Consider the following 26,054-nt stretch of genomic DNA (forward strand, 5'->3'; position numbering starts at 1 on the left):
GGCTGTGTAACTATTAGCATACTGAACCAAGCCAGCCTCAGAGAACACGGTTCGCCTTGCTTTCCCCGAGCGCTTTTCCCCGTTACTGAATGCTCCTGATCGGGGCAGAAAACGATCTGTTCGGGACATCGGCACAGGAGAGGCCGGGAGGGCCGGGACAACTCTCTGAAGCCGGTTTGCCCTCCTTCCCCAGCGGAGCCCCGGAGCACGGACTCATTTTCCTGGAGCGCTTCCAGCCCGGCAGGGCGGTGGGGGAGCTCCGGGGGGGAGGCCCGGCCCCGGGGAGGCGCCGGCGGCAGCGGCGGGGCCCGCCCCACTCACCTGGGCAGCCGCTCCGTAGCGCCGGTCCCTCTCGCTTTCGCTCCTTGGAGGATGAACGAGCCGGGGAGGAAGGTAAGGGGGAGCCGGGCGGGTCGGGGGGCAGCGGGGCGATGGCGAGGGACTCCCCGGGGACGCCCAGAACCGGGGCACAGCGGCGGCGAGTGCTGGCTCTCTGCGGGTGACCTCCCGCTCCGGGCGGCACCCCGGGGCCGGTGGAGAAGTGTCCGAGCGCTGGTGCTGCCGCAGGGGCTGCTGACCCCGCTCAACACGGCTCGGCTCGCCGGGAGCTGCGCTCAGCTGCTCCTGATGCGCAGCGCCAGAGGCTGCCTGCGCCTGCAGTGACCACCCGAGCGCGGTTTGCTGACCAGATATACCCGCACAAGAATAAATCAAGGGAGAAGAGTTGTATTACTGAAGTAACAGCGAGCAAAGAACAAGCTTCCTGTGAGGAAACGAAGTCTTGCTGCGAGACTTTTCAATGCTGTAGGAGAACCGCTATCGCTTTTCTTAACTTTTGAGTCGTGTGAAGTACTTGATTCAGTCCTTCTCTGTCCACCAGAACAAAGGGTTTGATGGAGAGCAGATGTCTAAGCCTTTTAAATGGGATTGGATCTTCTTGTCTAGATCTAGAAAATTTGCTTGTAACCAGAAGTATCTGCCCACTGTCCTCCAAAAACGGCTACTGCCGGTGACTGAAGCCTGTAGTTACTGTGTATTTCTGTATGTTACTCTTGCTCTTCAAAGCAGTGTAGTAAAGGGTTGCTGTGTCTCTCGAGAATGTGCTGATATTGACGACAGTGGCCCATTTTAGGGAAAAGGACTGCAGGTGTCTGTCCCCAGGAGGAAATCTGCATCCCTGGGGCAGCTCATCACCTATCAGCACTGAGGAGCAAAAGCCCAGGACCGCATCTTCTTCTGCCCGTGGAGAGAGAGAAGCAGCTGCAGACAGAGGAGGGCAGGCCCTGCAGCTCTTCTCTGCTGACACACAAAGGGATGCCATGGCAGAGAGAAAGGTGCCTGCCCCTCCATGCACTCTCCACGCAATCTGTGCCTCATTGCATTTACGATGGCACAGACTGCTAGTGGAAAGAGAGCCAGACTGAGTTCCCTTTTCAGCTCTGCTTCTTTGAGTGAGCTTGCAAAACTTCTGTAGAATCATAGAATGGTTTGGGTTGGAAGGGATTATAAAGATCTTCTAGTTCCAACCCCCTGCTACAGGCAGGGACACATAGTCTAGAGCGCAAAGTATTCCACAAACTTCTTGGGAAAACTGAGATAGCTGGCATTGTCCAAGCCAGTCAAAATCTGACTGTAAGAGAAGGCCAAAGATGAGTTTTACGGTGTGATTAGCAAGCAATTCCAGCAAAAACTTTCTGTCTGAGCAATACCTACCTGAGGGAATTTTGTTGTAGGGTGTTGCTATTGGGAGGCTGTTATTCACAGAACTCACAGAATATAATATGCCAACACAGTATAACCAACCCGTGGTAAATTAAAACACAGCTTTTCTGCAATGACTGATTTTTCAAAGTTATGAGGTGAAAGGAGTTTGGGGCAGGGAAACAAAAAGGACTTGATTTTGCTTTTTGGTTAATTTGGAGGAAGGTTGTTGTTTTCAATGAAGTTACTCTTGATCACATTGGTGAGAGAGTCATCGGATTTGTGGACTGAAAAATACATCCTGCTTTTCCTCAGGCAGAAGAGATAACATTTGCCTCTTGTATTTAATATCTTTCTGTTTTCCGAGCACCAACATTTCTTGTATTGTTGATGAGTAAAAGCACAAGGTTAACATTTGATAATCTATTGCCAAATTATTGTAGAGGTGGGTTTTTTTTAACAGAATAGAGGTATACAGAGAAGAGTTCTATTCTAGCTGCCATGATTATTATTTTCCTCATATCTATTTTAAGTTAAAAACACAGCATGTAGTCTGGATAATTTAAATAATTTCTAGGTATTTACTTTGCTCTAATCTGGGAATGCAGCATGTTAGTTTTTTACTGTAGTTTAGAAATCTTTTGGACCAATATGAAAGGACACAGAAACTGTTGAGCTTCCTAAGAGCCTAGTAAATTTTTCCTTTTTTTTTTTTTTTTTTTTTTTTTTTTTTTTTTGTACAGGCTTATTTATACATTCTTAAACTGGTTTTACAGTAAATGAACCATGAATAGAGGTAACTGTCTTCAGTAGCTGGTTGTCAAGTACCAGATTTTTAAGTCTCTGTAAAATGTGACCTCTGAAGTAGTATATTCTTACTGCAATGAACTGGGATTTACAGATATTGCTTCCAATAATGCCAACATAAACTTATCAATCTACTTGTAGCATGGCGTCTTAATATTGAGATCAGAGTGAAGCCTGTGACTGGCTTTGGAAGGGATATAAAGTTTGAGGAGTATATTTTCCCCATTGTGGAGGGATTTGCAGGTGTAAACACCAAAAGAATGTATATCCACCGGTTTTACTGGGAAAAAAAAAAAAAAAAAGATGAGACACTTCAGGATTCCACTGGCAGCTTTCAGAATCACTCATACACTTCAATTCATCATGCTAACATTAGTCATGTGTAATAAATTGGTTTCCTGTGAGCATTAATTTGTTAGGATTTATACAGTTGCAGCTAAAGGCAGTGAAGGCTCTTTAGTAGTGGAAAAACTGGTGCATGTGAATATCTTCCAGTGTTTTGACTTAATTCTGGGGCCATGCTAAATATGTGTTTCTGAGGGCAGAGTCTCCTTCAGTACATTAACTGTCCCTCCTGGAAGTCCCTGTTTGAATTAGTATGTGCTGCTCACTGTAAAGCCTTCTTCTTTAGCGGGCATCGGTCAGGTCAGGCTGCAACAGCATGACTGCAGGAGCATGACTTGAGCATGCCATAAAAGGTGGTGTAAGTATGCGTGCATGTATTTTAAATATTCCCTCTTCCCTCCCTGTCCAGTAAATCCATGGTTGTCCTCTCACAGGCAAGATGCAAGAAGAATACCAGTGTTAGGAACATGAATCTTTCATTTTCCATTTCTTCACTTCCTACTCCAGCAGCAGACAGACATCCGTCTCCTCTGCACCCACTCACTCTGCCCCATTCCAGCCTCCGCTCGTGCTAACGCCACTTATTTGTTCCACCTCTCCAAGTTCCTTCCGAGCACCACATATATGAGGAGAGGCTGAGACAGCTGGGACTGTTCAACCTGGGGAAGAGAAATCTTGGGGGCATCTCATCGACGAATATAAATGCCTGAAGGGAGGGTGCAAAGAAATGGAGCCAGGTTCTTTCCAGTGGTGCCCAGTGACAGGACCAGAGGCAGTGGGCACAAACTGAAACATGGGAGGTTCCCTCTGAACATCAGGAGACAACTATGAGGGTGACTGAGCCCTGGAAAAGGGTGCCCAAAGGGGTGATGGAGTCTCCATCCTTGGACATACTATAAAACCACCCAGATATGCCCTTCCTGAGCAAGTGGTTCTAGGTGGCCCTTCTTGAACGAGGGGGTTGGACAAGATGACTGTTCCAACCTCAACCATCCTACAGTTCTGTGATTCTGCTGTCAGACAAAGCATTAAGTTATTCTCCCCACTTCTCTGTTGCTTTTCAGCAATCCACATAGTTTCCCATCCTGCAGCCTTCACTCCTCTCAAACACTCTGGCATTGTGCACAGGCAGGATCATCCTCTTCAGTGATGATCCTTCCCCATTACCCAAAACCAACCAAGAGTTGCATTTAGCAGACGTTCTCCAGAGCTGTGACTTTTTATTCCTACAACTTGTTTTCTGACATCAACTCAACCTAAGTAAGGGAAATCCAGGTAAGGGTGGGCAGGTGCCTACAATACTGTCTTGACAACATAGCAATGTTGTCAAAGTGTTCAGTAGGAACAGAGCAGAAACCTGAGTGCTGGGATATTAAGGAAACCTAAGTATTGACTGACAAAATAACTTACCATTGATATCTGTTCAGAAAAATGGACCTTGTATAGCTAGCAACACAGTTTAGGATGTACGTGACATTTTGACCAAGCTCAGTTTACGAAGTCGAAATATTCCTTCCTTTATTAAATGCTAGGTGCTATTGATACCTGGGGTGGGTAAATTCCTATGAATAAAGTCTCAAACTAGGTAGTCAACAACCCTTAGAGGTCTTTTGGGGCAATGTCATTTACACCAATGTAGAGGTTCTGAGTGGCATTCCTGAACTCCTGGCTCTGCTGCAAATCTCAGATGTGGTCTAGGGCAGGTAACTCAAATGCCCAACTTCAGTTTCCAAACTGTTAACAGAAATGAAAAGGGACTTAAAATATTGCAAGGAATACATACAACTGATTGCTCTTTTGTTATTAAATGCAGTTTTAGGATACATTAATCTGCAAATTAGTGTATTATGCTCTGGGAGTCTGGAAGGTCTCGTCCAGAAGTGCAGCCTGAGCAGCAAGAAAGGCTGCATGGCTGGGTGATGAAGTGCAGTCTGCTTCATTTCGCTCATACTAAGCCTGTCTTCAAGGTAGTCCTCAAAGACAGCCACCAGCAGAGCAGTATGGTGGGATCTGAGCCATGACTTGGGTTGTGAATATCAACAACTAAAAGGAAAACTAGGGAGGTTTTCTCTGGTAACTGGAAAACCATAGTTTGTCAAACAGATTGATCTCAGTCCAGCTCTTGAAGGATGAGTGAATGTCCATATTGCCATAATTAGAGTGAACCATGGACTGGATCAGCAGAGGCTAAAGGCTCAAACTGTCCTCTAAACTGAGGTATTTTAGCTGTGAAGCGATCACTTCTGAATAAACTGGTCTCTAATCCATGAAAGCACTTCAGAAGCCTTAGGAACCAAAATAACATGTTCAAAGAACTTTGTCATTCAGCGTCACAATCCTTGCACTAACTGTGCTTCACATTTGCAGTATTTTTACATGACTTCCTAAAAACAGTGGAGAAACAGTGATCAAACACCAGGTAATGCTCCAAGGAGGTGTACACACGAGTGTTTGTTGGTGACTGGGTGTCAGATAAATGCTTTATTAGGCAGGCAGCATGCTGCTTGGATGACATGACCAATTCTTGAAGGATTTACAATGTGCCATTGAAAACAGAGAGATTTAAACTAAAATCTTGCAAAGACTTAAAACCCACATGTTTAGCTTTACACCTCATGGGTAGTTTCGCTGAGGTCAATGAAACTATTCACTGTGGAAAGCTAAGAAGGTGTGTAAATCTCTGCAGCATTAAACATTTTGCTTGATTGTCTCCCCCGGGACTGGAAACAGGGATTGGCAGCTATCAGATATACAGGCTAAAATAGCAACTGGTGCCTTTGAATTTTGGCCCAGTTGAAAAACAGCATTAAAAATTGTGGAACAATCCTGGCCTTTTTCCTAACTTGCAGTGGGTGCTGCGTGGCTCTGAACTCCTCCCTGCAGTCCCCCCAAACAATTGAGATTTGCTCACCCCTGGGTAAGAAAAGTAGGTGCATTTTGACTGACAAAAGAAGTATTTTTAACTGGTTTTAAGAAAAGAAAAAAAAAAGTATTTGGCACAATGGGGACATGGAGGGGCAGATGGTGTGATGTTGTGCGTATGGAAGGCTTGCAGGCAGACCCTCTGCCAGGGTCGGGAGGGGGCTGCACCACTGGTGATGCTTCTCCTCCTCTTCCCCTTCCTTCTTTTCTCCTCCTCCCCCCCCGCCCCCGCGGCTCAAGCACCCGGTGGCCGCAGGCGCTTCGTAAGACACTGCCGGGAAGGGGAAGGGTCTGGGGTCCCTGGGGGCGGCGCGGGGGGACGGGCGGGGGTGCCGGGGAGGCGCCGCAGGGGCGGGAGCGGCCGGGGCAGCGCCCGCGGTGGGGGGTGGTGCCGGTGCCGCCGCGGGGTGCGCGGCGCAGGGGCGGCGGCCCCGCAGCCCGCTCGGGCGGCAGGTGGGAGCGGAGCGGAACGGGCCGGTCTGCCGGCGGTGCAGTGGGAGGGGAGGGGAAGGGAAGGGATGGGCTGCGCCCCCAGCATCCACGTCTCGCAGAGCGGCGTGATTTACTGCCGGGACTCGGACGAGTCCAATTCACCCCACCAGACCACCACCATCTCGCAGGGCACCACCACCCTGCACGGCCTCTTTATCAAGACAGACGCGGCCGACTCCATCCCCTCCGTCCTCGCCTACCAAAGCCGGCAGCAGCCGCCGCCCTCCGCCGGCCCCCGCCGCAAAGAGCGCAGGGATCCCGGAGCCTCCGCCCGGGCCAGGGCGACCCGCTGCTGCGGCGTCGAGGCGGAGACCCAGACCAGCAACGCCAGCGTCAAGGTACACCGCGGCCGCTCAGGGAGGAGGGGGGCCCCGGTGGGGCCGGTGTGGGTCCTCCCTGCCGGCCGCGGTAGAGGGAGGACGGATCCAGAGCATCCTCCGCCTGCGCCGGGGAGGGAGGTGATGCTTCCTCGGACGGGATGCAGCTGCGGGGAGCGGTTGCTCTGGCGCCCACTGACTCACCGCAGCTGCGGCGGCCGGGCCGGGCCGGGCTGGCACTGCTGCGGGGGGGCCGCGCCGGGGCGCGCCTGGCCCAGAGTACCCCGGGAGGCGGTGCCGGGCCACTCGGGCTGCCCCGCGCCCGCAGCGCTTGGGTGGCTCCGGGGATCCCCTGTGCTGCGACCGCTCCCGGAGTTACAGCGGGGGGGCGGAGGGGAGGGCTCGTTTCCAGGTTTGTGGCTGATGGCAGGGATTGGGCGTCTGCGAGAAGTGTTAATGTGCCGGAATGAAATCTCCCTCTGCTTAATTCTCCACAGCAAAAAGCCCATACTTGCTGTTGGGCTTTCTTCATCCCTTTTTCTTCCCCTTCCTCCCACGTATCTGGTTAAAATGAACTGTTGCTGCGAGGCGTGGAACCGAACCACTATGATCTGCACACAGGCAAATACGCCTTGCTGGTGTAGGACGAGGGGAGGCTCCCGGGAGGGGCAGGCAGGGGCTATGCCTGTAGGGTCAGCTCATCCACATCTGGAAGACTTGAGTCCCCCTCTCAGTGAAAAAGGCAGCACTGCTGCAACTGCACGTCAACTTCCTCGCTGAAGTTGACTAGTTAAAAGAGATGACAGCTCTGGAGGGTTTGGGGGGGATGGGGGTGTTTTGTTGTTTGGTTTTTTTTTCTTCTTAGAATCAGGGTAGATTTCATTAATTTCCCTGAAAACTTTCAGATCAGAATCAAATTTTACTTTGTTGCCCTATTCCAAATCTTATTATGAAAACAAATGGTGCCTTGTGACCCCACTGCTCCTTGGGTTACTCTTCTGTTGTACTAATAAAGCAGGATATCACAAAGTAGTTCCAGGGGATTACATACATCCTGGTATTTTCTTAGACTATAATGAAGAAATTAAAAGGTTATATAATCGTATATAATTAAAAAAACCAACTCCGGACATCATCTAAGGAAAACATAAGTGAGAGACATCACAGAGAAAGTAAACCCATTTCAGGGGGATGACATCTGAGCAGGACTGGAGTAAAAAATTTTTTTTATTTCTTGGGTTTGTGGATTTTTTTTTTAATTTTTTTTTTTTTCAGAGTAGAATACTTAAGGTAAAATACATTGTGGTTTGTTTGTTTGTTAATGTAGAGAAGAGCAAAACAGAAATTGATGCACAATTCATTAAGTTGAGATTTGAAAAAAAAGTAGGGTTTTTTTAAAGTGGTAATGCCCCTTTCTGTTCTAATGAATTGTTTGTTATCTGGGATTACATCATGTGCTCTTATAAACAAATACATTTGTCAGTTTTGTGGTTATTAAAAGTGGACTTTTCTAGATATTTTTGAACTTTATAATTGGCACTGTAGTATTACTTTGGATAGTTTCAGTTCTTTTTACAATTTTAGAGTTCCAAGCACCTAAATGGAATTATGTGGGTTGGGTTATTTATTTATTTGTTTATTTAACAACTGCTTCAATGATACAGTAGAAATGTTTCCATTCTTATAAGAATTATGATCCGTGAAATACTTTATGTATTTTCTAAACTAAGCTGGAGCCTCCATTCTTGCTGGTATTTCTGGCACAATTTCCTAGTGTTATGTTTGTCTGGCCAAAGCAAAGCTGGAATATTGCAGAACTATCATGGAGGCAAAATAGTACTTGATACCTGGTGGGCCATAAGAAATTGAAAATAATGGAAATATGTTCTCCAGTACTACATGGTAACTATTTATTTCCATTGAAGTTCAAAATGAAGAAAAATACGAGTTATTTTGGTGCAGAAAAAGTATCTAGTAATACCACATGGTTTTAACATGTAGTGCGTGGCTGCATATATTTGCTGTGTTGAAATCTCGTATAACTGTATTTAGGGGACAACATAAATAAACAGACAAACAAGTTTTAGGGCTCTTGTTGCTAACATACCGCCTAGTGGGGGAAAAAAACAACCCTCTTCAGACTTCTATTGATTACTGTATCTTATTTTTCTCCTTGAAATGACAAGTGCAGCTGGTGTAATGGTTTGGTTCTTCATATGCTGTTCTTTGTGGAAGAGAAAAACCTATCTATGAAACTCTCTTGGAAGTCAGTCACACTAGGAACAGGTTTTGACAGTTTTTAGTTTTTTCTATAGCAAAATAAAATTTCAAAGTAAAGCTCAGAAATAAGAAATACGAGACAGTATCTTTTACCAGTGTTGGTATGTCTTAAGTTCCAAGGCAGAAGCATTGAGGAGAAGAATGCACCCCATATGTGAAACACCTAGCTTTTATGGGGGTTTTGTTTTGGTTTAGGTCTGGATGAATAGGGAAAAAGATGCAGCTGCCAAATACAAATACAAATTGCTGTGGAGAGCATTGAGAAATCCAGAGTTGCATTAGGTCTATGGGTTCTGGAGAAATGCAACCCTAAGCATTGCCTTGATTTCAAATACCTTTCTTCTTTTTAAAGCAGTATCATGTTTAGGAAAAGTCACCATACTTTTCACACTTCTTTTTTTGTTTGAAGTGTATTGCTGTTTGACTGGCTGAAAGTACATTCTGCAGAACATGGAACATACCAGGTGTAGGGTAAACTTGGAAAATAAACCTCCCAACTTTGTAACTTAGTGTGATCAGGGTCCATTTCACAACTTAACAGGACACATAAGACACCAAAGTCCTCTTGAACATACTCTGGGGCTGAAAAGATTTGGGCAGACCAAATGTTACAGTGCAAAGCATTTTTAATTTAGGTTAGCTGCTCTCTGGGAGATGGTGGCCTGAGTAACTCTAACCATAAAGAAAATTTTTAGTAGAGAGGTGCTTTACTTGGACAAAGCCCAGACTTCTTGTATTTTAGTGAATACACTAAAAGGAGTTTTGCAAAGGATTTGGTGGCTCTGTATCTGGCCTTTCCATTTCCCTTTCAAATGGTGCAGGTAAACTTCAACAAGCACTGTAATTGTGCTTTTAAGCAATGCTGGACAGGAGAAGTGTTACTGAATGGAGAAAACTGCTTCTTCAGAAAATAATAAATCAGCTGGCAAAGGAAACCGAGCAGCCTGATAGATTAAACCTATTTGGTGTTGAGTCACACAACATTCTGGACTTCCACAACTGTTCTGAGTGATAGGCATTTATATCATAAAATATAAAAGGCTTGCTTCTCTTTTTTCTCCTGCCCTCCCTTAGTAATACAAAAAGAGGAGAGTTGGAAGCTTGTCAGAGAGCAATGAGCCTCAGCCATTTCAGCACTGAGAGTCAAGAGGTGCCTCAAGGACCTGTGCACCCCTCTGAGTCCTCCAGTAAAAAGTTGTTTTGGAACATTTGCTTTCAGTGACCCAAATACTAAACATTTGTAGGTAAACTGAGCATTAGTAGCATCTGTTTTCTACTTTGTACCATTTGCTTGTGTAAAATAAGACTCTGAGGGTTTACTTTCTGAGGAGCTTGATGTGGATTTTTTGACAATTTCTAATACTCCCTGATCATACTGAATACAAAGCAGAGAGATTTCAAATAAAACTGACTGCACAGCTGAAAGACATAATGCAAGCTGAGAAGTTGTGCCATATACCATGGGGAATAGCGTATGCTCTTGGGATGAAGGGGATAGGATTGAATTCTTGCAGCTGAGAATGCTTAATGATAGCTAGGGTGTGATAGAGAAAATGGGCACATAGTTTCTCATTTCTTTCCTTCAGGTGAGGAATAATCCAGTCATCTGTCATCCTTTACGTAGTGGTTTAGACAGCAGAGTAATTGAGCAGACGAAGGTTGTGGAATTAAACATCACACTTGCCCTGCAGGTAGTCTGAGAGACAAGGCTACCAAACATCTCTTGTAGACATTTCCCTTCAGGTGGTGTGAGTGCCCCCTCCATGCCTTGGACATCTATCACATGAAGATGCTGAGCTTGCCCTATTTGCTGTAATAAGCATTTGAGCACCTGACTCATAAAAATTTTCCTGTTGCTGGTGGGGTCCTTCAACATCTCCAGGAGTTTGTTATTACAGACAGGTTGCCATACCTCTTCTACGTCCCTGGTTTCCTAGATGAGATGTTTGTACCAGGCTGGATTGTACAGCCTAGGCGTTCCTAAAGGAAGGAGTAATGCAAGTGCATCTTTTTAATAACTTGGTAATGTTCTGTGAAGCAGTCCATAATTTTGTGTAATGATACTTAAAGCCTGCAGAAGTTAAAAAGAGTATCATTTATACTCTAAAAGAGATGATAGTAATTTCTGAAATGCTGGGTGCTCATGGGTAAACTTGTCAGATTAGTACAACCAGAGCTGGGGACATTTGTAAGCCTTAGTCCCATGTGCAAAAAAAGCAGCAGAGTTGAGGGTTTTGGTTTGATGTTTTGTTTTTTAGCTTGGGCTTTTTTTTTTTTTGCTTGTTTCTTTGTTTGGTTGGGTTTTTTTGTGTCTTTTGGTTGGTTGTTTTTTTTTTTTCCCAAAGTCTTCATAGCACAAGGCAGACATGCTATTTGCATGAATACTGTAGTCCCATTTTGGATTATCTGTGTACTCCCTCAAAAGTATTGTTACTTGAAAACTCAAGCCCAGAAGAGTAAGATTTCGTGAAAGTGTAAGTAGTGGTGTGAAGGGCAATGAGAGATGGATAAGAAACCATGCTTTAGATTAAATTCTCCTCTTCCACCACCTGCACTGCTGCCAGATCTCAGTGTGCTTTACTTTCCATGTTGATCATTCTCTGCTTATATTTCCTGTCTGCCTGTTGGTCACACCTCTTATTTTTAAAAAAGATTCAAGTCTGTCTACATTACAGGCTTTTTTTAGTGTAGCCCAAAGTGAAAGATGCAAGATGCATGGTGTATGTGAAATCTGTAGGATTATCTTTAGCGTAACTTCTCTAAAATTGCCTTCAGTGAAGGCTGTATGTACCTATGTGGTTGCTAGGAAATAGCATGTGAAATGTTTTATGGTGTAGCAGAGTTTAACTCTTTAGGGGGAGTATTGTCATGGTAACCAAGCCCTGTATTTTCAGGACTTCAAAATAAGTCAATGGCAGTGGGATTATGGCTTCAGAAAATCAACAGTCGCCTTTACCGATGTAAAGATAAATATGCAGAGCATTGTGAAACACAGCTTGTGTGTTTGAAGGGCATGAATTTACAGACACTTGATGATCTCTTGTGTAGTACTGTCTCTCTCTGGCCCGGTTTAGTAGACGCATTTCTAGCCCAGTAAGTGACCAGTCTTGCCAGGCAGCAACAGCTGATTGCCCCCTTGCTTCTCTGAGAGTATCTTGTTTGGGACAATTCTCACAGGCCATAAAGTATGTTGAGCTCGTTCTATAGGAGCTCCCACAATTCCCACAAAACACTGGTGCTTTTGGCTTGTGAAGCTTGAACCAGCTTTCCTTTTGTGTGAGAAAGAAGTGCTGTCAGAGAGAAGTTATTAGTTCCAAGTAAGATGGCATGCTGCATGGCCTTCTGGAGATAGTGTCTAGTGCAGGTAACATTTTTCACTTGAGAAAACCATTAGTCCATTTGCTCATGAGCTTTATTTTTCCCTTGCAGGTCAGCCAGTTTTGTCACTGCCCCAGCCTTCAGCACCCAATTATTTATAAATGTCTCTCTCTTACCTGTTAAAAGAACAAAGTATGTTAGAGACATTCTGTTCCTTTGTGTTACCTCTGACATTGTGAATAGAGAGTTACACTGAAGAGTTGTTAAAAAAAAAAAGCCCTGTGTATCTCTACCCACTGATTTGACCATCCAGTGCCAAATATTTCGTTTATTGAATATCATAGAATCATAGAATAGTTAGGGTTGGAAAGGACCTTAAGATCATCTAGTTCCAACCCCCCTGCCATGGGCAGGGACACCTCACACTAAACCATGTTGCCCAAGGCTCTGTCCAACCTGGCCTTGAACACTGCCAGGGATGGAGCACTTACCACTTCTTCGGGCAACCCATTCCAGTGCCTCACCACCCTCACAGTAAAGAACTTCTTTCTTATATCTACCCTGAACTTCCCCTGTTTCAGTTTGAACCCGTTACCCTGTGTCCTACCACTACAGTCCCTAAGGAAGAGTTCCTCCCCAGCATCCTTCTAGGCCCCCTTCAGATACTGGAAGGCTGCTATGAGGTCTCCACGCAGCCTTCTCTTCTCCAGGCTGAACAGCCCCAAGTTTCTCAGTCTGTCTTCATACAGGAGGTGCTCCAGCCCTCTTATCATCCTCGTGGCCCTCCTCTGGACTCGCTCCAACAGCTCCATGTCCTTTTTATGGTGAGGACAGCAGAACTGTACACAATACTCCAAGTGGGGTCTCACGAGAGCAGAGCAGAGGGGCAGGATCACCTCCTTTGACCTGCTGGTCACACTGCTTTTGATGTAGCCCAGAATACGGTTGGATTTCTGTGCAGCAAGCACACACTGTGAAGCCAGCTCATGTTCAGTTTCTCATTGACCAAGACCCCCAAGTGCTTCTCTGCAGGGCTACTCTGAATCTCTTCTCCGCCCAACCAGTAGCAGTGCCTGGGATTGCCCCGACCCAGGTGTAGGACCTTGCACTTGGCTTTGTTGAACTTCATGAGGTTGGCATTGGCCCGCATCTCAAGTGTGTCAAATACAGAATATAGAAAGGCTAGAGCTTAGATTTATTCTGAGAAGCCACTCAGAGAAACAGTGCTATTTTACAATCAGTCTCAGTTTTAAACTCTTAATAATGTGAGTTACTCACTTTGAAAATACCGAACCAATTTTGGTGTGGATTTACAATTAATTGATCTCTTGTCCTGGATTCGTACTGCATCTGAAGAGGCAGCTTTCATTCTAAAAGGATGTAAAAACTGGAGCAATGTCAGTTGGTTTTATAGCATGGAACAGGGGAGCAGGACTTGCAAAGATCTGGGCCACCCGGACTCCAGCAGAGAATTCACAGAGAATGCAGTCAAGTGTGAGCATGTGTATAGGTATTATGAAATTGTTTTTTAATAAGAAATCCAAAGAAAGAACAGTTAGCTGAGATGCGCTGCATTAGTAGGATCAGTAACATCCACTGTAAAGAGGTAAGGCAGTGAGCTGAAATAGGTAGAATGGAGTTTTGAAGCAATGTAGCTATTGGAAAACAACTATTCAACAGCTATTTATAAGCCTAGGACAAACTGTGCTTTCAGACAGTTTGCATGTAGAGCTGTAACCTGTTAGATTCAATTACAATTTATTTGTTTATATTTGAAGGTGCAGGGTCCTATTCCTGTTTTATGCATGATTTAATCAACATAGTTATATACTTACAAGCTGCATATGTTTTAGGGCTATAAAAAATCAGTTAATCAAATGTGGAATTAGCCATGAGGTCTCTGAAATTTGCTTTGGAGCTGCTTCCAGCACTACATTTTCCCTTTGCTTTTAGGTCAGCCATTTTGCCACAGGGACAGAAGAAGAGGCTTTCTTCTTCCCACATTGCAGATTTGGAAGACTGTCTAAAGGCACTGTGAATGTCAATATTGTCAATGGTTATCCTTCTTCTGCAGTTATATGTAATAATCATTGCGTACACCTATGAAATGCAACTTATGGAACCATTGTATTAGCCAGAAAAACAGGAAATCCCTTTCAGAAAGGAGAGGGAAAAGGAGGCTTTAACTTTTCTGTGTGCTTATTTCCAAAGTGAATCAGATTTCTTTTGGAACTCAGAGACTTCAGGGTAGCAGATAGCATGGTGGCTAGGGTGATTTTTGGAGATGAGACACCCACGTTCAATTCTCTGTTTTGAAGGGGTTCCTCCAGGCAAGTCCCCTGCCTCCTGGACAGTTGGCTGTTGTGGGTTTCTCTTCCTTTTGGCTCTGAGACCCCCCTCTCCTAAATCCATCCATTCCAAAGAGTCCCATCCTGATGAATCACTGCTTCCTCCTGTCACAAAGGAAGCCTTTTCCTAAACAGCTGCTTAATTATGTTGGGAAATAACACAAGCTTTCAGGAAAAGATGGTATGTTCTATTTCAGAATAAAACCATTCACATGTGCTAAATGGTGAGGACTGTGTAACTGCCATGTTGAAACCCTCACTGTGGCCTCATTTCAGGCAGCTTCCCTTTGAGTCAGACTGCAAAGTGAGGGAGGCCAGGATAGCAAGACACCTCAGAAGTCTGACTTCTTGCTTTCTCGTGAACTGTGAACACGGTGCAATGGGCTACATTTGCTGGACAGCGCTCCCGGCCCCATGGAGCTCTGGACGGCAGCTGAAGTGCACTGGTGAAACCTGGGAAGTCTTTGACTATCTTTGTTCTGGAGGCTTTTGCAGACATAGTAAAAGGTCAACTAGAGTACTGTGGGTGGTTAGAGAAGAGATGGATGAAGTGAAGACCTGAGATGGGCTAAGCAGAGAAAGACATCATTGTTCAAGTGAAAAGTAATCAATCAAGCCTAAGTTGAGATGGTTGTGGAAGGAGCATCTGTTATGGGCTGGAGGAGGCTGGGATGGAGACTTAAACCAGAGGAAGTGGGGCTGAAGAGGTATGTGAATGGAAGTGTTTAGAGTGAAAGAAAGATTTGTCTTGGTGGCAGAGGTTGCCAATGACACTTGAAAGTCTTGAGGAGATGCAATCATCTGAATCTAGTGACTTCTGTCCAGATCTTATAGCTTGCAACAAAAAGTATAGCTTGCAACTCAGCACTGAGAAATTGTGTGGATTGTAGCAATTGTCTTGAACATGATATTTCTGAATTTTATTTGAGGTAGTCTTCATGAGCTTCTAAAACAATTCAATCATACATTGGTTTCACTGCAATAGGAAATGCCTAGATGGTGTTCTGTGCACAGAGTTGTAGTAATGTATCTGCTGCTGCCTAAATAGTCTGTGGTTTTATTTCCCACCCCATCACAACAGTAGAGAATGCCTATGTATTTTAGTGTTTGAGAGCAGGAAAGAAGTATCTCATATTTGTCTAAACAAATTGAAGTCTACTAACCATTTTGTTTGCCAGTGCAAACCCTATACTCTTGAAAGGAAAAAAATTCTTGGCTTCACATGTTTTTTCTCCTTGTCTGGAGTACTGCTCCAGACAAACCATGCTGGTGTGTTGTGGTGTTGTGATAGTTGGGGGAAGAATGCTGGTAGCTAAATCAGTGCTTTTACTATAAAACGGGAAAGGGAGCTTGCTGGGAGAGTCTTGTTGTCCTGAAGAGAGCTTTGACAGAAGGGCAGGAAGAAACTCCAGAAAAAAAAAACCCAGAACAAAGCAAAAAAAAAAAAAACCCAAACCAAACAAATAAAAAATCCCCACCAAACCCAACAACAAGCAGGGCATAACATTCAGAATTATTATAACATGGAGATACTTCTGGTAAAACTTTGTGAAATAACAACATGCATGCCTATATTCCAAGCTCAGATAGGATATTGCCAGGAGAGGATTCAGTCTGTGGTCTATTAGAGCACAGTCTATTAGCTCTGTGAGTCAATGCATGGGAATGAATTTAATCTTAATGACACCTTTTTTCTTTCAAACTTGACTTTGTATAAATGTCACTTTATTTGGTACAACAGTTTCTTTGGTGCATTCTGGCATTTTTGCTCATTTCAATGTGTAATCTGGTCATTCAGGTGGGCTTGGAGTAAGCAACAGAGCTTGTTTGTTTCTCATACCATTAGTAGATTTAAAACTGTGCTTGATATTGCCAAAGACTCAAGCTCAAAATTGTGAATTGTGACGGTTTTAAAAATAATATATTTAAAATTTCAGAATTTTAAATTAGGCCGTGTATTCTAGCGCTAGAGATATCAGGCTTTTTCTTTCAGGTATGAAGCCAGGTGTTTTAACAAAAGTGAATTATCATAAAATTATCAATAATATAAAATCTAGTGGACTGATCAGTATTGCACTAAACCAGAAAGCATTAGGATAACCATAGAATAGTTTGGGTTGGAAGGGACCTCCAAAGGTCGTCTAGTCCAACCTCCTGCAAGGAGCAGGAACACCTTGAACTAGATCAGGTCTCCCAGAACCACATCCACCTGGCCTTGAACATCTCCAGGGATGGTGCATCCACCACCTCTCTGGGCAACCTGTGCCACTATTTTACCACACCCTCATTGTAAAGAATTTCTTCCTCACATCCAGCCTGAATCTCCCCTTTTCTAGTTTAAAACCATCACCCCTCGGTCCTATCACAACTGGCCTTGCTAAAAAGTCTGTCCCTATCTTTCTTATAGGCCTCTTTTAAGAACTGAAAGACCTCAATAAGGTCTCCCTGGAGTTCTGCAGGCTGAACCACCCCAAACCTCTCAGCCTTTCCTCACACGAGAGATGCTCCATCCCTCCGGTCATTTTTGTGGCCCTTCTCTGGACCGTCTCCAACAGGTCCGTATCTTTCCTGTGCTGAGGGACTCCAGAGCTGGCTGCAGTACTCCAGGTGGGGTCTCACCAGAGCAGAGCAGAGGGGCAGAATCACCTCCCTCCCTGCTGGCCGCGCTGCTTTGGGTGTAGCCCAACATATGATTGGTCTAATGGGCTGTGAGCACATACTGCCCGCTCATGTCCTACCTTTAATCCACCAGTACCCCCAAGTCCTTCTCCTCTGAGGTACTCTCAATCCCTTCATCCCCCAGCCTGTATTGGTATCGAGGGTTGCCCTGACCCAGGTGCAGGATGCTGCATTTGGCTGTGTTGAACCTCATGAGGTTCGCATGGGCCCACCTCTGAAGTCTGTCCAAGTCCTGCTGGATAGCTTCCCGTCCCTCAGGTGTGTCAACTGCACCACTCAGCTTGATATTGACTTGCTGACAGCACACTCAATCCTACTGTCTATGTCATTGGTGAAGATATTAAACAGCACTGGTCCCAGCACAGACTTCTGAGGGTGCCAATTGTCACTTGTATCCAAACAGACATTGAGTCATTGACCACAAGTCTCTGGATGTGACCATCCAGCCAATTCCTCATCCACCAAACAGTCCACCCATCAAACCCATATCTCTCCAGTTTGGAGAGAAGGATGTGGGGGACTGTCAAAGGCTTTGCAGAAGTCCAAATAGACAACACCTGTACCCCTGGTAAGATCCTGCAGTGAATTAGATCTATATACTGCTCTTGGGGGTTTGGGCCCTCACAAATGTATGTGGAAAAATCTTGTATGTTCAGTGTATTCCTTATACCTACCATTTTTCCCCAACACATGCTTCTAGAGTTTGGGAAGAAAAACTAGCAGGTGGTGAGAAACTCTTTTTAGAAGTAGTCTGAACCACCAGTTTTAGACTTTTGACTTATATTTGTTTGTTTTTTTTCCTACCCTATCAATTCAAAAGATTCTTTTTTGTCAGTTTGCAGATATGTATTAACTGGAACAGCCAATGCACATGTAGATCTTTCTTGGCCCTCTGGCATTTTAGTGGCTTAGAGACTATCCATACAGTTCAAAGAGTTCAGTAATGAATCATCTTCAAAGAAGGGAATCGTTTTCATGGGTTCCACCAGGTTTATACAAAAAGCTATTTTTAGATCAAGGATTTTTCCCCCCCTTAGAGCTATGCGACATCTGTGGCCTCGCCTTAGATTTGAAAAATCTGCTGTACTGAAAGTAACTCCTTTAAGGCCGTCCTTTCATGTTCACTTTATTGTTATTTTTCATTTGATTGCAAATTATCTGCAGATAGCTTAAAATTGAAAAGGGCTCTGTAGTTATGTGTCTCACATGTCAAGTCTTATCAGAGAACACTGTTTTCCTGCATCGTTAATGGGGATGGTTGCCTGTGACAGGATGACCATTAATTACCATGCTCACACTTACTCTCGGGAGTCAGTACATGATGCAGTTTCACTGCCCAAGTCTGAGATACGTGTATGTTTACAAATCGGTGTTTTATGATGGACGTACAGTTTTTGGCATATAGCATATTAAACAGCTACTGAGTAAAGAATGCTTCAACATACCCTTGTTTTATTTGGAAACTCATGCAGGACAGCTGCACAGGATCCACTGGAACAAATTAACAAAATGAAAGAAAATGGAGGCAACTTGCTCACAGTTGCAAGGTGTTTCAGTTTCTGTTACTGATGTAAAATGGATACTAGATACATATAAACTTCTTTGAGTTCGGGCTAGAGAGCTACTCCTACATGATACTGTCATCAGGCAGATTTAGGAATACCTGGGTGGTAAAGAGCAGCTATAAACTTTTGTGTGTTTCAGAAATTTTTAGGAGAGAGATCAGGTCAACTCTGTTTGTGTGCACGCATTGTAAGAACATTTAACAGAACTAGCTTTCTAAATGGACATCAGAACATGAAGTGTGATTTTCTTTTAAGGTACTCAAGGTACAAAAGTACTCAGGATTTTTTGTGTAACACTTATCATTGAAGGAAGAACAGCATTTTATTTCAAAATCTAATTAAAGAGCTTAAAATACAAAACACTCTCTTACAGAACTTTTATTTTTCACTTGTTCTTTCAGCAGAGGATCACTAAAGAGGATAGTCTGCCTTCTTTGGATAATAGGTGATCCTTTTGCGTGTTTGTATGCACACTTGGTGTAAGATTGTCTGCAGATTAGATGAGCCATATTCTGTTATCTCCCCTCCAGTTTTGGTTGTTTGGGTGGGTTTTTCCCCCCCCATTTGACCAATTGCAGAGGTGTTGTCATTGCTGAGAATGGGATCTAACCAGGATACATTTAAAAGCATGGACTTCCTGCTTCTTTTTGGTCGCAGTTCACATCCTGTGTCTATCAGCTGCCAAGTCTCTTCGTTCATTCTTTGATGATGATCAGTTACGTTCTTTCTCACTCTGGAGGAGAACAGTTCTATCTGCCTGTTCCAAGTACTATCACAACTGATAAGTATCTGATGACAGTAGGCATATCTTCTTTTCTGCTACCAGCATATATGCCATAGACAGGAAAGAATCATGCCACAGATGTGGCTTAAAACTGTATTTTCGTTGCTGCCTATCATAGGATTAAGCATAAAACAGGAAAGATAGTCTGCTGTGTACCCTCTTTAAACTCCTTCCAAACTTTTGCTGCTTATCTGCTCATAAATTTGCTTAGCAACTGACCTGCATGCTGATGGGAAACTAGTGGGAGTTGGATTTCCTGCTTATTTGGAAATGTCACTTCAACAAGAGAAGTATTTCAAAGATAACATTCTGGAAAAATGTTTCAAGTCAATCAGAACTTACTGTAGTCAATCTCAGATTCTGTTTATATTTTGATAAAAATGTCTACATGATTTACTGCTTCTTCAGAAAGCTTTACTTCTAAGAAATTAAAATAGTCTGGTGTCTTGAAGGATCCAGCTGGAAAATTTATAACTGTCTGGCAATGGTAATTTTGATCACTTCATGCTGCAGCTGGGAGGTCCAAAGACGGGTTGCCGTAGAGACACCCACACAGAGATAACCACCTTTAAATTACTAAAGCTCGAGGGCTAATGATCACGGTAACATCAGCTGTAAAACACTCACTGGTAAGCTGGCTAGTTTCAGCAGCTGGCTGCACTGACTATACCTAACTACAGCCCAGTGATGTATGCTTTTGAGGTTGGAAGCATAGGACTGAGATCTTGTAGTTCTTGCTGAGGCACAACCAGCCTTGTACTAAGGGGCCTGACCAGGTACCTAAACACATCAGTTGTGCCGCTGTTGTAAAGGACAAATAACTGGCCTTGGACAACTGGATCAGATCTGTAAATGCTCACTGGCTCCACAAATGAGATTGCAGTTCCTGCTGCTGCTCTCCCTTCTAATCTGGTAACTTGCTTGATTTTTTATTTATTTTTTTACTTTTTGCAATGATGTATTTTGCATCTTTGTTAGAGGTTGCACAGTTAGATCAAAATTCAGAGTGAAAAATAAAATGAGTGATTATTTACTCTTCTAACCATCAGCCATAAAACATCATTTGTATTTTCACAAATTGGGCTTTGCTGTCTGTGTTAAATGCTTGCGGATGTATTCAGTAAGCACATATGGAATAGGAAAGTCATTCCTTTTGAAGGAAAAGATGAAGCGGAGCACTAAGGTGAAGAATTTAGCAAGCTATCTTTAAATAAATATGGTTTCTGACTTGGTTTGCATCTGAGTCCAAAGCGGTCAAAAGAAGCCAAGAAAGATTTTAAATTAGACTAGTAGGCTGTTACTCGATCCATCATCATTATGTTTCTTTTCATGGAGAACCTAGTCATACGAGGAAGCATATGACTTAAATGCTTACTTGATATTACTGTCAGCAACAGGAAAGTAAAGTGAACGACAGTCAATTGTGTATGTTCTGCTGTACATAAAAATTCATGGAGACTTCTGTATTACTTCATGCTGTACACCTTTTAGTGATAAGTGGTAATCTCAGACAGAAATGTCTGCAGTCTACCTTTCAACAGTAGCGTAAGACAATCATTAAACCAAGCCATCTTAAATAAGATAGATGCTCTTGCAGTTGTTTCATTTTCTGAGAATTAGTCTTTTCTGTAGATCTCACTTATAAATCCTTCCCACGTAGATTGTATTTATTCTGTTTCTGTACACCAGTTGCAGCATCTTCACTAGTCTTCCAAGGATAATAAAATAAGTTGTGATGGGTACAAGTGAAATTACTGTGATCATACCATAATTTAGTTACTTGAACCTGTGTAAAATTTCATTATAACAAGTGTCTTATGTAACAAGGAAAAATTCAATTAAAGTAACAGGCATACTTGAGAAATTGGGGAATAGTTCTTACTTGCTGTGAACACAGGTAAGGTTTCTATGCCAACATCATATATACACTTTCGTAATCTCATAACATGATCGATAACTACAAAATCGTACATTTTACTGCATGTAGAAATAGGGTAAACTTTTTTCTAATCTGATATAGGCAAAGTCAGTTATGCGTCCCAAGTTCTGAGATGGCCTGATGCCTTTAGTGCTGTGGCTTTTGCCTTCCCCAACATGAATTCCTGCTTTGCAATGAAGATTCCTGTGCCATCACAGAGGTTGTCTCAGTGTCGCCAAGTGGAAGCAAACTCCTAGCTGACTCTTCCTGGACTGGAGAGATAGTTCCCAATCTAGAGATGAAGATCTCATTCTGGAGAAAAATGGGAACTGTGCACAGAGTTGCTTTTAGTTACCCTTTGAAAACTTCCAAATATATATTCCTTAGCTGGCTCTTGGTAAGTGTTTTGGGGCAATCGTATTTTAAATGTGGTATGAGTGACTGAATAGTGTTAAAATATTTATGCATACATCTTGATTGAAATTAAAATAATGGTTGAGGGAATGACTTTTTTGGAGTTTTCATTTTAAAGAGCAAAGGAAATTTTTAGGGCTATTTTCATAAAGTGAAATATAAAAATGCCAGTTAAAGCAAACATATTGCATTAGAACTTTTATAGGAAGAACTGTATCTGCAAATGTATGTACCTCTTCACTGGAAGCTGCAAGAGGAATTAAACCACGAGAAATTTCTATAACATGAAACATGAAGTATAAGCCAGCACTCAGACTTCTATGAAGAATGTCATAAAAGTCTTCCATATGAAGACTTTTCAGTATTTTGCATGTATTCATTACGTATTTTTTAAAAATATTGTTGTTGAAATGGGTCAACAGTGCACGCTTCTGTAAATTACATACAGTTCTCATCACTAACAAAATTACTTCTCACCTTCTTTCTCATCTTATTGCTAACTTTTGGAGGGGGCGGTGTCCTTTCCTAAGGTCTCCCTAAAATCAAGTTGTCCTAATTTGGATCTGAGAAGCAGTATTCTCACTGCCTGTAAGAAAAAAAAAAACACTGATCAAGATTCATGTAAGTGATATATCAAGGCCACTTTTCTTATAGAAGGCAAACTCCCATTTCAGAACAGATCTCTCTTCAAGATAAATTAGCCATGCTGGCTGTTAAACTGCCCTAAAGGCTATCAGAGCTGTTGTCTCAGACCCGCTGTGGATTCAGGGAGATGTTGATTCACACTGACTTTCAAAATACATCTTTATCTGCCTTGATGACTTAAAATGACTTTGCTTTATTTTTAATTAAAGTTTTCTGAGTAATCTGCACCTGATACATAACAGTTTCAGTGAAAAGCATAATGACTGCAAATTACAGAATGTGTCAGGCTGTGCCTTGCTTTACAATTATATGTATAAAAAGAAGGTAGTGTTCCATGAACCACATAACATGAGTTCACCGGGGCACTGAAAATAATAAGTGAAAGAGAGATCTTTTGAAGACTAATAGATCAAAAATTACTTCTGTGAATTTTGTACATCTCTAAGGCCCGCAGTGGGGAGTGGATGCTGGAGCTTTCATAGATGCTTGTCCTGGCCTTGTACATATCATGCAGTGTTGACCATTCTCAGAGACATGATGTTAGTTTGGTGGCTTGATCTGACCCAGTGCACCTGTTGTTGCGTGTTTGCAATCCTGGCCTCCATTGAAGCCTGACTTAGCAGAATATTTAAGTGCATGAGTCAAACCATCCAGCTTGACTGGAAAAACCAGAGCACCAGTTTGACTTTACATTTCCACTGGGTCATTGCACTCAAAAGAAGCCTAAAACAGCCTTGGGCTGGCTATAACCTGTGTCTGGCAGCTAAATATAGAACAATTGGTTAGTTCCAAGTCACAACAAGGGTCTAAAAAGGAAAAGTTTTTCCCCAAGAAGAGCTTCATATGTGAAAATTTCTTGTTCAGATAATGTTATATGGATCTGAAGACTTGGGGCCTGAATTCTGTAATGAGTACTAATATATTTGCACTACCATAACTTAAATAATTCATGATGCTCTTTTGTTACTCAGTGTGGAGGATCCAGCTATCTGTACTGCGTTATCACTTCATCACAAGGTTTCTGCAGATGGGACCAGTAAGCTAATCAGACTGTTTTATGTATGCCTAGAAATCTGCTTTTTATGTCCAGTGGCTGAAACAGTTACAGACATTTCATTACTGATGTACTTTGTTAGGATGCCTTGCAGCCTGACAACTCATTTACTTTTGGGGAAGCATTTAAACTCTAATAGTAACTTGCCATGTGAAGAAAAATGCAATTTCTGGAATGACTATGAGCTGGCAGTGTGTCCAGAGGGCCAATAGTAACTTAAGGTGCATCAGAAGGAGTGTGGCCAGCAGGTTGAGGGAGGTGATCCTTCCCCTCTGCTCGACTCTGGTGAGGCCACATCTAGAGTCCTGTGTCCAATTCTGGGCTCCTCAGCACAAGAAAGACAAGGAGCTACTGGAGAGGGTCCAGTGGAGGCCACAAGGATGATCAGGGGTCTGGAGCATCTCTCTAGTAAGGAGAAACTGTGGGAGCTGGGCCTGTTTAGTCTAGAGAAGAGAAGACTGAGAGGGGATCTCATTAATGCATACAAATATTTCAAAGGTGGGTGCCAGGAGGGTGGTGCCAGACTCTTTTCAGTGGTGCCCAGCGGCAGGATGAGGAGCAACGGCCATAAACTAAAACACGAGAAGGTTCACCTCAGTATGAGCAAGCACTTCTTTACATTGAGGGTGGCAGAGCACTGGAAGAGGCTGCCCAGGAGGGTCATGGAGTCTCCCTCTCTGAAGACATTCAAAACCTGCCTGTATAACCTGCTCTAGGTGGCCCTGCCTGGGCAGCGGGGTTGGACTAGATGATCTCCAGAGGTCCCATCCAACCCTAATAATTCTGTGATTTTGTGAAAGGACTCTTGGGCCAGAGAGATGACCCCTGAAATTGTAGGAAGCCACCTTCTATAGCCCCTTCAACTTCATTCAAACCTTGGAAAAGTTTTTTCTCTGACTTGACTGACAGGAGTCCTAAGCTGTCATTTCTGCTTCTTCTGTTGTATTCAGCTAAGAAGCTTTTAACATATAGCAACATACATAAGAATGCAATGTGACACTTCACATTGTTTGAATTTCAGCCCATTTCTGCAACTCCTGCCCTCAAGATTTTCTATTACTCTACCTATCTTGCAGTTCTTTTATTCACCCCATTATCTTCAGCTCATTTAATAGAATTACCTGTGGCATGCCAACAAATGCCTTTCAGTAGTCTTGAACAGGACAGGTTTGTTAATTTTCCTTTCTCTAGAAGATACTTTTTATTATTTTATACATTTTTATCAGCACCCATATCAGGGTGACCCAGTAAGTTTGGTAAAATGAAATTGAATTGCATCTTCTGTTCAATATAACTGTATGTCTTTATTCTTCCATACAACTCTGGCACAGATTTCTAGCATGAATGCCAATATGATGGGCTTGTGATTACCCAGACCACTTTCCCTGCTTCCTGAGCAGGTCATTTCCCCCAGCTTATGTCAATCAAATATTTCTCAGCTTCTTTGAAAATTGAATGTTTTATTTGAAATAGAATGAAAATTGAATTCAGCAAGAAATTTATAGCTATTTATTTATCCCTGGCGGTGTTCAAGGCTAGGTTGGGCAGAGCCTTGGGTGACATGGTTTAGTGCAAGGTGTCCCTGCCCATGAGAGGGGGATTGGAACTAGATGATCTTAAGGTCCTTTCCAATCCTAACTATTCTATGATTCTATGATTCTATATTGTGATATGCACTTGTGATTAAAAACAATATTAACAGGAAATAACACATATTTCTCTATAAAGCCTAGCCAAAGACGGTTGTAAATAAGAATATACATATGAGAAAGATATGTAACGGAAAATTCCAGCAATATATTTTTCTGTTGTAATCTCATGGGCTGTAATGTTAGATTGTAACACATACATAAACAGTTCTTCAGTGGAGCTGTATGGGATACTCAGTCTAATCCACTAAAATGAAGAGATCATGCCCTATAAAAGCTTTGCTGGTGAAAATTTTGCCAGTGAATTGGAACTCAAAGATTTTATGACTTTCAGAGACAGAATTTCTAGATAAAGGTGGTTGGAAAGTGTCAGGCTTTGAACTGTCCATGTGATCTCTTAGAGAGGAGATTAATGTTCACTTACACTTCATATACAGATATGTATATAATTCCTGTTGCTTAATAATTGCTTAATTGTGCAAAATGTTGAGCATTTGGGCCATGCTACCTTTAACTTTATAAGAAGCCCTTTTTTTCTCCAGTAATACTGCTCATAAAATAAAACTAAACAGATTGCTGAGTTGAGGCTGTGGTTCACAGAATTTGGCTCCTACAGTATAAGGTACATTGAAAATAGGCAGTTGTAACTATTCTATGGGGAGAGAAAGCAAGGCCATTAACACTGCATTCAGTGGCCAGAACTTCTGCTTGTAATTCTTGAGTTTGGAAGTTCATATTGTGCACATGTAGAAGTCATGGTTGAAGATCAGTTGCTGAGACATTTGGAAGAAAGTTGTGTTTCATTATCTGTGGAGA

At 43.0% G+C, this 26,054-nt stretch overlaps 1 protein-coding gene across 10 annotated transcripts in view; it reads left to right on the forward strand.

Annotated features, from left to right (window-relative positions):
- The first annotated feature begins 374 nt into the window (after positions 1-374).
- PDE8B (phosphodiesterase 8B) overlaps positions 375-26,054 on the forward strand; it is an 84,499-nt gene continuing 58,819 nt past the window's right edge. For 2 of the 10 annotated variants that reach the window (XM_030471317.1, XM_030471320.1), the window contains exon 1: positions 6,171-6,605. In XM_030471317.1, coding sequence (XP_030327177.1) covers positions 6,294-6,605 — 312 coding nt within the window. In that variant the 5' untranslated portion in view covers positions 6,171-6,293. Of the gene's footprint in view, positions 394-5,992; positions 6,039-6,170; positions 6,606-26,054 lie in introns of those variants that run through there. The other 8 variants (XM_030471324.1, XM_030471325.1, XM_030471326.1 and 5 more) reach the window with 8 other exon arrangements.

Source organism: Strigops habroptila, chromosome Z (assembly GCF_004027225.2).
Source record: "Strigops habroptila isolate Jane chromosome Z, bStrHab1.2.pri, whole genome shotgun sequence".
NCBI lineage: Eukaryota > Metazoa > Chordata > Aves > Psittaciformes > Psittacidae > Strigops > Strigops habroptila.